General features: G+C 36.1%; 2 protein-coding genes across 2 annotated transcripts; both read left to right on the plus strand.

The window, feature by feature from the left end:
* The first annotated feature begins 2136 nt into the window (after positions 1 to 2136).
* LOC100176530 (tolloid-like protein 2) lies at positions 2137 to 6537 on the plus strand. The gene is made up of 10 exons (XM_002128798.3): positions 2137 to 2321; positions 2727 to 2928; positions 3219 to 3394; positions 3502 to 3694; positions 3749 to 3930; positions 4340 to 4529; positions 4801 to 4976; positions 5295 to 5427; positions 5649 to 5849; positions 6287 to 6537. Exons 1-10 carry the CDS (start codon positions 2276 to 2278, stop codon positions 6291 to 6293), a joined length of 1506 nt encoding a protein of 501 aa, XP_002128834.1. The 5' UTR covers positions 2137 to 2275; the 3' UTR covers positions 6294 to 6537.
* A 1898-nt stretch (positions 6538 to 8435) lies between these two features.
* On the plus strand, positions 8436 to 11414 carry LOC113475831 (tolloid-like protein 2). The gene is made up of 10 exons (XM_026840865.1): positions 8436 to 8551; positions 8620 to 8821; positions 8928 to 9103; positions 9208 to 9400; positions 9463 to 9644; positions 9759 to 9948; positions 10008 to 10183; positions 10382 to 10514; positions 10723 to 10920; positions 11252 to 11414. Exons 1-10 carry the CDS (start codon positions 8506 to 8508, stop codon positions 11256 to 11258), a joined length of 1503 nt encoding a protein of 500 aa, XP_026696666.1. The 5' UTR covers positions 8436 to 8505; the 3' UTR covers positions 11259 to 11414.
* The last annotated feature ends 1355 nt before the right edge of the window (positions 11415 to 12769 follow it).

Raw genomic sequence — 12769 nt, forward strand, 5'->3', positions numbered from 1 at the left:
TTGTAGACTTATAACACATACTTGTGCCTTAATATATTGTATAAATGTTGCAGTGATTATTGCCAGTAGTTTGCAGCGAGCAGCTTCTGTTTCCACAAGACTCGTTTGCATCAGCATCGAATGTATGTGTCACTCGGCTTCAGTAAGAAAATAACTACAAAAACGTTTTAAAATCGGCATATAAAGTAGAGTAGAGGAAGACGAGACACCTTTAGCACATAATATCGAATTATCCAGATCATGTTTTAACAAAAATTAAAAACGGGTTATGAGAGTCGTGAGGATATGTTTTATAATTCTTTGAATTTCTTAGTTTACTACAAAATAGAACGAGAAAATGGAATAAAAAGATGTCCTATCTCTTAGAGAAGTACGTGTTACGGCAAACAAGTATTGTGTATAATATTACAAAATTAGGTCAAATGTTTCGCATAGTTTCTTATAGCAACGGTATCACAGACTGCCCCGAGCGCGGAAAGTCTGAGGTTGCGTTTTTTTGGCAATATCATTGTCATGTACAGCTTAAATGTCAATTTTTTGCAATCCGGGAAAGAACAATTCTCTAAACTGACGTAAAACCGAAACCAAGATAGCCATCGCGTATTTTCCAACTGCTACGTATGTGAGTAACTTAATCCTGGCGGTGCACGGACAGCAATGATTTAATCAAATCACCAAATTATACAAACAATTATCCGCAAAACATCGAGTGTGACTACCCAATCTACAGTACATCCACGAACAACGTTGTTTCGCTCAGCTTTCTTTCGTTTGCCATATAGAGTCACATACTGAATGCCGATAGGTGGCGCAAGTGTAACGCAATTTTTCTTGATGCCGCTTACTAAGTCTCAATGTACTTTTTACTCAGATGGACTTTCTGGAAACCTTTAACAACCGCAACTCCAGGGTCAATCAAAAAATATTGTGGTCTAACAACACCAAGTCCTATTATACCCTTTTTGCATGGTCACTTTTATGCGCGTAAGTACTCGATCGCTATTCGCATTAACTTTTTACCATGCAAAAAGGGTATTAGTCGCCAAATGCTTGCTTGTCAATGCGATTTACAACAGATGATAGTGTCACTAGAGCTGGGTTCAACGTTCAATACAGAATTTTAGGTAAAGAAAAGTCACCACTTTTATCTTATTATGTTTGACAAAAAAAACAATTAACGTTGTATAGTAGGGTGGGGCAAGGTAGGACACATTTTCAATTCGATTTTTCGTCCCATTTGACAGTAATTTTTTCGTCCTATTTGGTAGTAAAGTTTTTTTTTATGTTAATCTGCTTAAAATTGTGCTGTATTTTACAGCCCCGTTTAAGGATGATATATAAGCACTTTTTGCGTGTACATGCACATGTACATAAATTAATGTTAGTGCCAACAGTAAAAAGTACTGAAAAGGTTTTTTTTTTTACTCCGTATATTTAATAGGGGGGTGATAGGACATATAACTCTTTTTTTCTCGTACTATTTGGTAGTAAACAAAGCGTATTTACAGATTTATGTAAGCGCACAATCGCGACACTAATTGAGGTTTGTTAAATGCTCTACACACTAACAGAAAATATGATTTTTTCCTCTTTTCACGTCATTCGTTTTCATTTAGTATTTTGTTCTTTGCTGTCATTAGGTCTTGTGCATTGGTTTTTGAAGTTCCCCAACTTAAATTTTCACGTGGAGATAATCGCTTTCAGGTTTTTTTATCAGTGATATATATCCTAAATCAATATAACAATTAAAACCAACGACAGTACGTTTAAAACGTTTTTTTTGTGCAATTTCTTTTTCACGTCACAAATACTTCACTACAATGCGTCATATGTCAGGGCATGAGTTGACTCACATGTTTGTTTACTGAAAGTAAGTTTTACGTAGTTAATATTGAGATCGGAATGATTGTGGTTGGCTGTGTATAGGGTAATTCATTGGTTAATGTTAAAAATGTGCAAATGTTTTACGTGAAAAGGTAGTTAACCTTAACTTCGCATAACTGCGACTATTGATAGTCTGTTAACAGCCGGAGGGGAACTTGAATTTAAAAGTATAATATGAATTGACATTTTAAACCAACGTTTCTGTATACATTAAAATCATTTACTACAAATTAGAATTAGTTGTTTTTACCAAGAGTATGTATTTATTGTACAGTTTTTCATATAGCAGCTATAAACAACAAAAGTTAGTTAAGAATTAGTAAATAACCGTTGCCTTTTCAGGCAAATTTAGCTATTTTAACGTACTCAGCATAGTGGAGAATAGCATAGCATGAAACAAGTACTACTGTCTGTTCTTATTATTACATTACTGTCAGGTAAGTGTGCATGCAGGTGAACCGATAGGTTATGCATATAATCGTAACAGTTTCCAAACCGAAATGTAATACAGTAGGGTGGGGTAAGATGGGACACCTTTAGCACATAATATCTAAATACCATAATCGTGTTTTAAACAATTAACCACGGTTTATGGGAAACGTGAGAATACGGTTTTATAATTCTTTGAATGTTCTGTGTTTACTGCTAAATTAGACGAGCAAATAGAATGAAAGATGTCCCATCTTTCCCCACCCTACTATACCTCTCATAATTTTTCACTGACATTGGCGTAGTGTACAGTATTTTAAGCATGAATGCATAACCTATATGACAACACGTCATTAAACATGTCACTGCCCCGCAAGGATAATCAAACTTATCCTTTATTTATTTTATCCCAGATATCCCAAACGTGGTTGCGGACAGTCTGTTCAACTTGACTGGTGTTGTTGGATCGACTTCGCCTTACTACACATCACCCGGACATCCAGGCAACAACCCTCATAACCTTAACACTTACTATAGAATCAACGGTCGAAGCAGCTCCAATGTCATCACAGTTAGCTTCCCTTTCTTCCAATTGGAGAAACATAGACTTTGCAAGTAAATACTTGTTTTTAATGCAAATGACGTATTTGGGACAGCTATACATAATATATGTAATGGCACACTAGAGCTTCTTAGTAAGGCGGGGAAGACGGGACACCTTTTCATTTTATTTTCTAATCCCATTTGGTAGTAAACAAAGAGATTCGAAGCATTATAAAACTGTATCCTCGCGAATCCCATAAACTGTTGTTAATTACTCAAAACACGAACAGGATATTTAGGTATTATGTGCAGAAGATGTCCCATCTTCGACCAGCAACTATTTAACTTTTTTATACATGCAGCTTCGACTCTTTAGCGATATACGAAGGCCCAACTACAACAGCTCGTTTGATTGGAAAATACTGCGGAACAAAATCTTTCTTTACCGTCACTGGTCGTGGGCAATACATGTACATGAACTACCGTACAGACCGAAATATACATTCAATAGGTTTCCGGTTTCGATTTAGCATCGCAGGTGAAAGTTAAAACATGAAATATACAAGAAAATGTGTAACTAGTCACATAGAAAGTAGTTACTTCAAGTTTCTGATCAGTCATATGTGATATCGCACACTTTTACAGCCTCCAATGCGCCATCTTGCGACCAACTTTCGATCGGAGGAGGACCAAACAGTGGGAACATAACGTCACCGAACTACCCTTTAAATTACCCCCACAATACCGACTGCAGATACCGAATAAATGCTGGAAGCGCAACACGTATTATTACTTTGTTATTTACCGCGTTCAATCTAGAAAGTCACATCGATTGCAAGTATGTGATTTTGCAAACATGTTCAACTAAAAAATTTTAAAAAAATGTTTCTAGGTACGATTTTGTAGAAGTTCACACTGGATTTAAAGGGAACTGGTCTCCAACCTCTAAGAAATACTGCGGTTCAGCTGTGCCAGCAAGACAAGTGATAACCGGTCAACAATATGTTTACATTCGGTTCTTTGCTGACCGAAGTGTGGCTAGATCTGGGTTTCAGATGCGTTACATTATTTCAGGTATTTAATATATTGTAGGGTGGGGGAAGATATGAGACTTTTTATTCTATTTTCCCGTCCCGTTTGGTGGTAAACAAAAAACTTTCAAAGAATTATAAACCGTATCCTCACGACTTCCGTAGACTGTTGTTAATTGTGTAAAACCGGATCAAGATATTTGGACTATTACTAAAGGTGTCTCATCTTACCACACAGTGCTATACTGAATGGCTCCAAGTATTGCTTACTCTAATTGTATTAACTTTATTCGAAAATCAAAATTCCACTCATAAAACGGTAAAAACAATGTATTATAATTGGTATTGTTCTCGTCAACAGGCCTCTTACTTTCTGGATAGTTTAGGTGTATTCCTAAGTAGGCCATGCTCTCTAGTCCAAGCAAACATATATGTACGACTTTTTTCTACAGGCGGTGGTTCTTGTGATCAGCTTCACCTTGGTGGAGAACCTGGCAGCAATGGTGTGATATTTTCGCCAAATCATCCGAGCGATTATCCCAAAAACATTATGTGTCGGTATAAAGTTAGCAGCTCCTGCCATAATAACACCATTCATTTCACTTTCAATGCATTCAATATAGAGCGCAATGCACAATGCCGGTAGGTAGAATAAGCTGATGATCGGATGTACCGTATTGCAAAACGTTTGTGATAAAGTAGTGTGGGGGGAGATGGGACACCTTTTTATTCTATTTTTCCCTCACATTCGGCAGTAAACAACTTACATTTAAAGTATTATAAAACCATTTCCTCATGACTCACATAGACCGTTGTTAATTTTTCAAACACGATCAGGATACTTGAATATTATGTGCTGAAGGTGTCCCATCTTCCCCCGCCCATTGCTAAATATCATTTTTATACTTTCAAGGTGGGACTACGTTGAGATGTTCAGCAACTGCACTGTTACTCCAGTGTCCCTTGGTAGATATTGTGGCTCAAATGTACCCGACCCTATTACTCGAAGAACAGCTTGTATGTCAATGAAGTTTAAAACGGATTCAAGCGTAACCATGAGCGGTTTCAACATAACTTACACAATATCTGGTTGGTATTAAAACCTATGTTAAAAAGTATCGAAACTGTTTAAAAGTATTGAAAAATCAACATTAGGATGGTAGGGTGGGGGAAGGATGGCACGCCTTTTCATTCCATTTTCTCGTCTCATTTGGTAATAAACAAAGAACATTCAAAGAATTATCAAATTGCATGGTCACGGCTCTCATAGACCGTTCTTAATTGTTTAAAACACGATCAGGATATTTAAAAATTATGTTCCAAAGGTGTCCCGTCTTCTCCCACCCTACTATATGTTTTATCTATATAGGTATGCTAAGTTTTATCTTTCTTAAAAATCCACTACAGGTTCTTGCTACGGTTCAACTGGTGTCATTTCATCGCCAAGTTATCCAATGAACTACCCTAACTTCGCACAGAACAACTACGTTGTGAAGCCACCGAATGCTACACTAATTCGTCTAGGATTCAATGATTTCGAGTAAGGAATACTAACTCTTGAAATCAACGAAATACTGTCAAAGTTATAGGCATCTCCTAACGTTTATGAATTTGTCTATGTACATATAAGACTTGTATCTACAAGCAGCAGTTACGAGGTGTGAAACAGACCCCGGTGTGTGTTATAACGACTGTTATTTTCCGGCTACGCGAAAATAAAGCAAGTTACATTCATTTATTTATACTGCATGTTTCTTATAGCATGGAGGGCACCGAGTCTAACAACTGCAGATTCGACAGTCTAACCATTAGACAAGGCAATGAAACCGGGCCGATATTATCGAAATTCTGTGGCTTTCTGGGAAGTTTTACGAGGGAATATGCAGCGACAAAATTGACCTTGATGTTCAAAACTGATCGCTCGGTTACACGGAGGGGATTCCAATGTGTTTATACGAAAGTGTAATATACACATACTTCTGTAACTTTAATAATACTTATTTCAATAGTCCAGTTTCGGCGTCGTGGCAAAGTGTTTAGCGCGCCTGCCTCTAACCCAAAGGTAATTGGTTCAAGGCTCGTCGCTGCTAACATGCTGGGCGTATGAGTCTTTAGGCAAGACACTTAGCGACATTTGCTCCAACCCAGTGGTCACTAATGGGTTGTCCAAATTATCAGCCATATATATAAAAAAAAAAAAAAAAATTACCTACAAAGTAACATACGCGGTAACTCGTAAGCTGACACTATTGGTGTATGAATACCCGTGTTATAACGACTGTCGTTTTCAGGCCACGTGAGGGTAAAGTAAGTTACATTCATTCATTCAGTTATTTAATATTTTCAGTGTAAATCAGCCACTTCTGTGTAGATTAAAGTTATTCATATTTACTTTACAGGGAGTGATTAAAAAGACAAAAAGGTACGAGTTTTGTTGACTTTACCGGTATAATATGAACACAGCAAGTTCGATACACCCAGTTTATAACATACAGAACATCTCAAATTTCTAGTGGGCAATCATCAACAACGTCCAGTGAGACGTAATAGGGGAAATGGAATGTAAAACCCACACACAACCGAATTGCGTAATTTTGTTTTATGTCTCGCCCTTATTGTTGTTGCAATAAAATATCCATCGTTCTTTCAAGTTAAAGTTGAAAATTTCACAGATTTATGTTTTATCCAAAAAATAATTACCGTATCATATACCCGAGGCACCTTGATTCTAAAAAAGTTGTTAATTGTTATAATCACCTTCAAGAGATTTGGGTGCAGGAACTTATAAACTGTGTACACTACCCCACAAAATTGTGTTTATATAGAATTTAATTTAAATCAGGGCAGATGTTTATATGCTTTATTGCACATATACATTATGTTTCATATTGCATATATATTAGGGTAGTGGAAAATGAGACATATAGTCGGGTGGGGGAAGATGAGACACCTTTTTGTTCTATTTTCTCGTCCCATTTGATAGTAAACAAAAAACATTTAAAGAATTATAAAACCGTATCCCCACGACTCACATAAACCGTTGTTAATTGTTTAAAACATGATCAGACTATTTGGACAATATGTGCTAAAGGTATCCTATCTTCCCCCTCCCTACTATATTTATGTTCTATTTTCTCGTCTCATTCAATAGTAAACAAAGAACATTCAAAGAATTATAAAACCGTATCCTTAACACTTCTATATACGGTTGTTAACCGTTTAAAACACGATTAGAATATTTAGATATAGTAGGGTGGGGAAAGATAGGACACCTTTTACCTAAATTTTCTTGTCCCATTTAGTAGTATACTAAGAACAAACAAAGAATTATAAAACTATACCTCATTTTAGTCGTACGCAGTATTTTCAATTATGCAGGTATAGGTAAACAAGCCATATGCTTATTGTAAAGATTTTCAATTTTCGAGTAAAATTTAGGCTGGTTACATGTTTATAATTGTACTGGGTTAAGTACGTTCATTAATTTCTGTAAATTTATACCACTTAACAAATTATACCTCCTAGAGCAACGTTTCTTAAATTTGGGTAAATTTATCCCTTGGTGTAAATTCCGCGAACTTACAGGGTAAATGAGCTACCAATCAAAATCCGCATCTGTTGACAGGTCAGAAAAGTTGGGCCAATTGTAGTACTTTACCAGACATTGAACAACTCGTTCCCAAAAGCTAGTGCATCCGTCGCATAAGATATAGCCTAACTAATGTAATTAGCTGTTTTTTAATAAATGAGCGCCATATTACATATTGAGGGTAAATCTGATAGGCATCTTTGTTAAAAGGGGGAAAGCATACAAACAAGTTTAAGAACCACTGTCCTAGACATTTTGTAGTATAATTGAATTACACCTCATAAACACTTTTTAGTAACGCCCACAATGACATATGCAAAAAGTCATCACGATTTGAACGTTGTACATTTATCGCCTTCGGCCTATTAGAAAAAATTAGGCAGATTTTGTCAAATAAATATATACAATGATTTCATCAGCCTGTAAAAAGTAATTGTGATAAAATAAATTTTTTAGCCGTAGGCGGCTTTTGTTTACCGCTTTTACCAGGTAACCGGGTTTCGTTTACCGGGTTATGCCCAGCGAATTATGTAAAGCAGGTTCTAAAAATTTTATGTTCGCTTTTATAAAGACCTAAATACCCAATTAGCAACTTCTTTTTACAGCAAAACATATAGGTAGTAACAAAGTTAAAATGGTTTCCATATACTATACAATGCTACGCTACAGAAATAGTTTTAATAGGGTATTAAAGCAATGTCACGTAGGCCGTATAGGATAATTTTACGACCAGCGCATACGGAAGTACCCTCAAGGCAAATCCGTCATGGAAACTTAAAAAGACCTATATTTTTAAAAATATCAACTTTCGCATCTATATGGTATTTCCAGTGCGCACCCTATATAAACTCACAATTTCAGCAGCATGTCACCATTTCTGGTCTGACACAGCTTCATGTATGTAAACTTATAAGACTATCATTTGTATGGTGTAGACTTTTAGGTTACAACTTTGTAAAATTGACGGTTACTTCTTTATCTAGATATAGTTAAAAGTATACTTATCGAATAAAAATCCTGATCGTAAGAATGAAGAAAAGTCTATTTTCTGCGCTTATTTTCCTGGTATTGGCAGGTAAGCATATATACAATGTACAGACCAAAAAGAATTGAGATTTTGTATAAACAAACAATTTTCCCCAGGTGTCAAAGATGCGAGTGCGTGCAGCATGCTCGGTTTGACTGGTGTTCCAGGCTTTTCCTCGCCTTCCTATAGTTCTCCCGGCCATCCCAGCAACAATCCTCACAACCTCGACTGTTACTACAGAATCAACGCCCAGAGCAGCTCCAACGTCATCGCAGTAACTTTTAGTCAGTTTAACTTGGAAAAACACAGCCGTTGCAAGTAAGTGTAAATTTTGTTTAACTACAGAATAAAATATCATATTTCTTGATTTTTTACCGAAATATTTTAATATCGTGTTAAACTCCTAATGTCTTTTTCATGGCAGCTTTGACTACTTGGCGATTTACGAAGGCCCTTCTACAAGTTCTCGTCTTATTGGAAAATATTGTGGAACAAATTCTACATTCACTGTCAAGGGTCGTGGAAGTCAAATGTACATGCACTATCATACTGATTCAACCGTTCCCTCGTCTGGATTCCGATTTCGTTTTACCATTAGAGGTAAACTTTTGCCTAAATACTGTGATTGAATAAATAATACAATCGTTTTGTTTAAATCATCCAGCTATGCAAAGTGAAATTTTTATTAAACTGTTTTTTTGTAGCTTCTACAACGCCATCTTGCGATCAACTATCGATTGGTGGAGGACCGGGCACTGGTAGCATAAGTTCGCCAAACTATCCTCAGAATTACCCAGACAATGCTGATTGTAGATACCGAATTAATGCTGGAAGTGCAACTCGTAATATCACGTTGACTTTCACCGCGTTTAATCTGGAAGCAAACAGTGACTGCAGGTAGGTACAAGTTAGTAAATGAATTTGACATCGCACGACAAAACCCTAATTTTATTTACCAGATACGACTACGTCGAAGTTCGCACTGGATTTAAAGGGAACTGGGCACAAACCGCTAGAAAATACTGCGGGTCAACTGTACCAGCAACACAAGTAATAACCGGCCAACAATATGTTTACATTCAGTTCTTTACCGACGGCAGTGTGACCAGGTCTGGATTCAATTTGCAATGGACGGTTTCAGGTACGGGATTTTTTTTTATTACTTTGTAAGTTCTAATGGTTACAATCTTTCGTACATGTACAATGCTAAGTCGGCTAGACGTTTTTTTTGTAAATTGATGTAATTCTTTCTTAGGGGCTGGGGACTGCGACCAACTTAATCTTGGAGGAGCACCCGGCAGTAACGGCGTGATATTATCACCCAATTATCCAAGAGAATATCCCAAGAATATAGACTGCAAATACAGAGTCCAGAGTTCATGCAGCAGTAACTATATTAATTTCCGCTTCAATGCATTCAACATAGAAGCTCATTCTCAATGCCGGTACGTCAGATTAGGTTACGAATGAAATTGCAGCAAATATAACTTTCGTATTTTTAAAGGTGGGACTACCTGGAGGTCTTCAATAGTTGTGGTACAACTTCAGGGTCAATCGGTAAATTTTGCGGGACTACCCTTCCAGGACCTCTTACGCGCAGATCTTCGTGCATGTCGATGAGATTCAAAACAGATGGCAGCGTTGCCAGAACGGGTTACAATATGACCTACACTGTCTCAGGTTAGTAGTGGAAAAGTAACACACATGGAGTTTTTGTTCTTGCTTTCAATTTGGTTTCATATATTTGCTATTTTAAAACTTACTGACAAAGTTAACACATGTAGTTTTTGTATTTGCTTTCAATTTCCCTTTAGATATTCTTTATTTACTATTGGTGATATTATTATAATTTAAAATCTCGTGACTAAATTACCACAGGTTCATGCTATCCGTCATATGGAATTATTCAATCGCCTGGTTATCCCATGGACTATCACAACAACGCCCAAAACAACTACGTCATCCAACCACCAAATGCGAATACTATCCGTCTTCGATTCACGACTTTCATGTAAGAAATTTATATTTAGACTTAGTAGAATTCAACGTCACATGTGTACTCTTCATCAGCTGCATTTTCAACTATTTTGCTACCGGGAATATTTATTAGTCGTCCAGTTTAGTTCTCTGCTCGGTGAAACATGATGTAAAAAACAAAATTTGTGAAAATATTTGTTATTAATTCCACCAACCAATATTTATCATGTATTATTTTTTAGCTTGGAGGGATCTGAACCCATCTGCAGATACGACAGCGTAACTATCAAACGGTGGAGTGAATCTGGAACACAGTTAGATAAGTTCTGCGGAACGAAAACTCCCTTCACTAGAACATACTCAGCGTCAAGATTGGTCTTAATGTTCAAAACCGATGGCTCTGTTGTTCGCAAGGGATTTATGTGCACTTACTCAAAAATGTAATTAAAACTAATTTTAGTGAATTATTTGAATTCATCATTTTGTTTCAATTTGTAGGTACTGTTTAATTTTTTGTTAATATTGTAATACAGTAGGGTGGGGGAAGATGGGACATCGTTTAACTCTATTTTCTCGTCCCATTTAGTAGTAAACAAAGAACATTCAAAGAAATAAACGATATCTAACGGCTGCCATAGACCGTTGTTAATTGTTTAAAACACGATCAGGTTATTTAAATATAATGTGCTAAAGGTGTCCCGTCTTTCCCCACTTTATTATATTAAAGAGTATTAAAGTGCTGTATCCTATTAACTGTTAATAATTTTACAGAAATTAAGAATTCACTCAACCCAGCGTATGAATACGAACCAGCCTAAATTTAATTGTGAAATTGGAAGACACGACAAGAAACATATGAATTGTTTACACGTGCTAATATAGAAAATTGGTGTGCGACTTCAATGTATATGCAATAAAGCAAATTAACCATTAATTGCAGTTTCGTGTGGTATAGTGTAGTGTATATACAGTTAGTAAAGTGTTAAAATATATAGCACTGTGGGGTAAGATAGATTACTGCACACAAATCCCATATTTCCAAACCATGTTGGTAACAATTAATAACTTTTTTAGAACCGCGAGGTACAGGTATATAATTCTGTAAATATTCGAACAAGCATAGACAGTCATGGATAAATTATGTACAAGAGCATGAAAGTTAGAGTTTAGGATTTAGACTTGGCAGAAATCCTTCGTTTCTACGAAAAGTCCTTTTTGATTTGTTTTTATCACGTCACGGTAGGTTGAAGTCATATAAATTGTATAAGCTGTGGCGCAGAATAACCGGTTTCAGAAAACCTCCTGAAGCAACGATTAAGATCGTTTTAATACAATATGTATATTTTATTAACCATGAAGTCACGTTTTTCGTTCAGACCAGCAATACGTGTCCTATAAACTATTTTTTTCGTTTTCTTCCTTTCTCATCAAAGACTTTTTATGCTGTGAGCGAAAACGATTTCTTTCTACCTTGACCTCAACTTTTCGCGGTATAAATTTCCGAGTACTCGGTTAACCAAATCGTACAGACAGCACGCAACGGCCAAACTGGATAGTTTAGTTATGGTTAATAGGTAATATTAGAATTACGACCGGCGCCCATAACGATTTTAGTTTTGGTCTTCGGCACACCTTTTTTGATATGGTAAAAAAAAGTTAAACCTTTTTTTTAAAGTTAATCATTATTTATTTTTACGTTAATATTAAATATCTATACACTTAAAATATGCTTTGGTTAATTTTCTTGTATATGTTAAAAGTCCGATCTTGCAGATTTAGCAAAAAGCTTTGCTAAAAAAGTAAGGACTATTTTTTACAAGCATTACTTCCCAATTTTTGGTATATATGGTTATAATACGGGACACCATTAGCACATAATATCCAAATACTCTGATCGTTTTTTAAACAATTAACAACGGTCCGTGGAGGTCGTGAGGATATGGCTTTATAAATCTTTAAATGTTATTACCACAAAATGTGACAGGAAAACAGAATAAAAAGGCGTCCCATCTTCCCCCACCCTACTTTATATTATATATGTTATTATCTTATATTATGTTCAGCCATTTGTAAAAATGTGAATCTTTTCCGAGTTGCGAACCATGCTGTTCACGGTATATGTCTTACAGTGTAAGGACTTAAGAATAAAATAGTCAGATTTTCTGCTTATTCCGGCACATTTTTCACGATGACCTTGCCTCGGGGCTTTTTTTTTGCAAAAAGAGAAACTTACAGTTTAAACGAAAAAATATTAGTCTCGCTTTTCTTAGAGTTTCCAGCACGCATCAT

This window comes from Ciona intestinalis, chromosome 2, assembly GCF_000224145.3.
Source record: "Ciona intestinalis chromosome 2, KH, whole genome shotgun sequence".
NCBI lineage: Eukaryota > Metazoa > Chordata > Ascidiacea > Phlebobranchia > Cionidae > Ciona > Ciona intestinalis.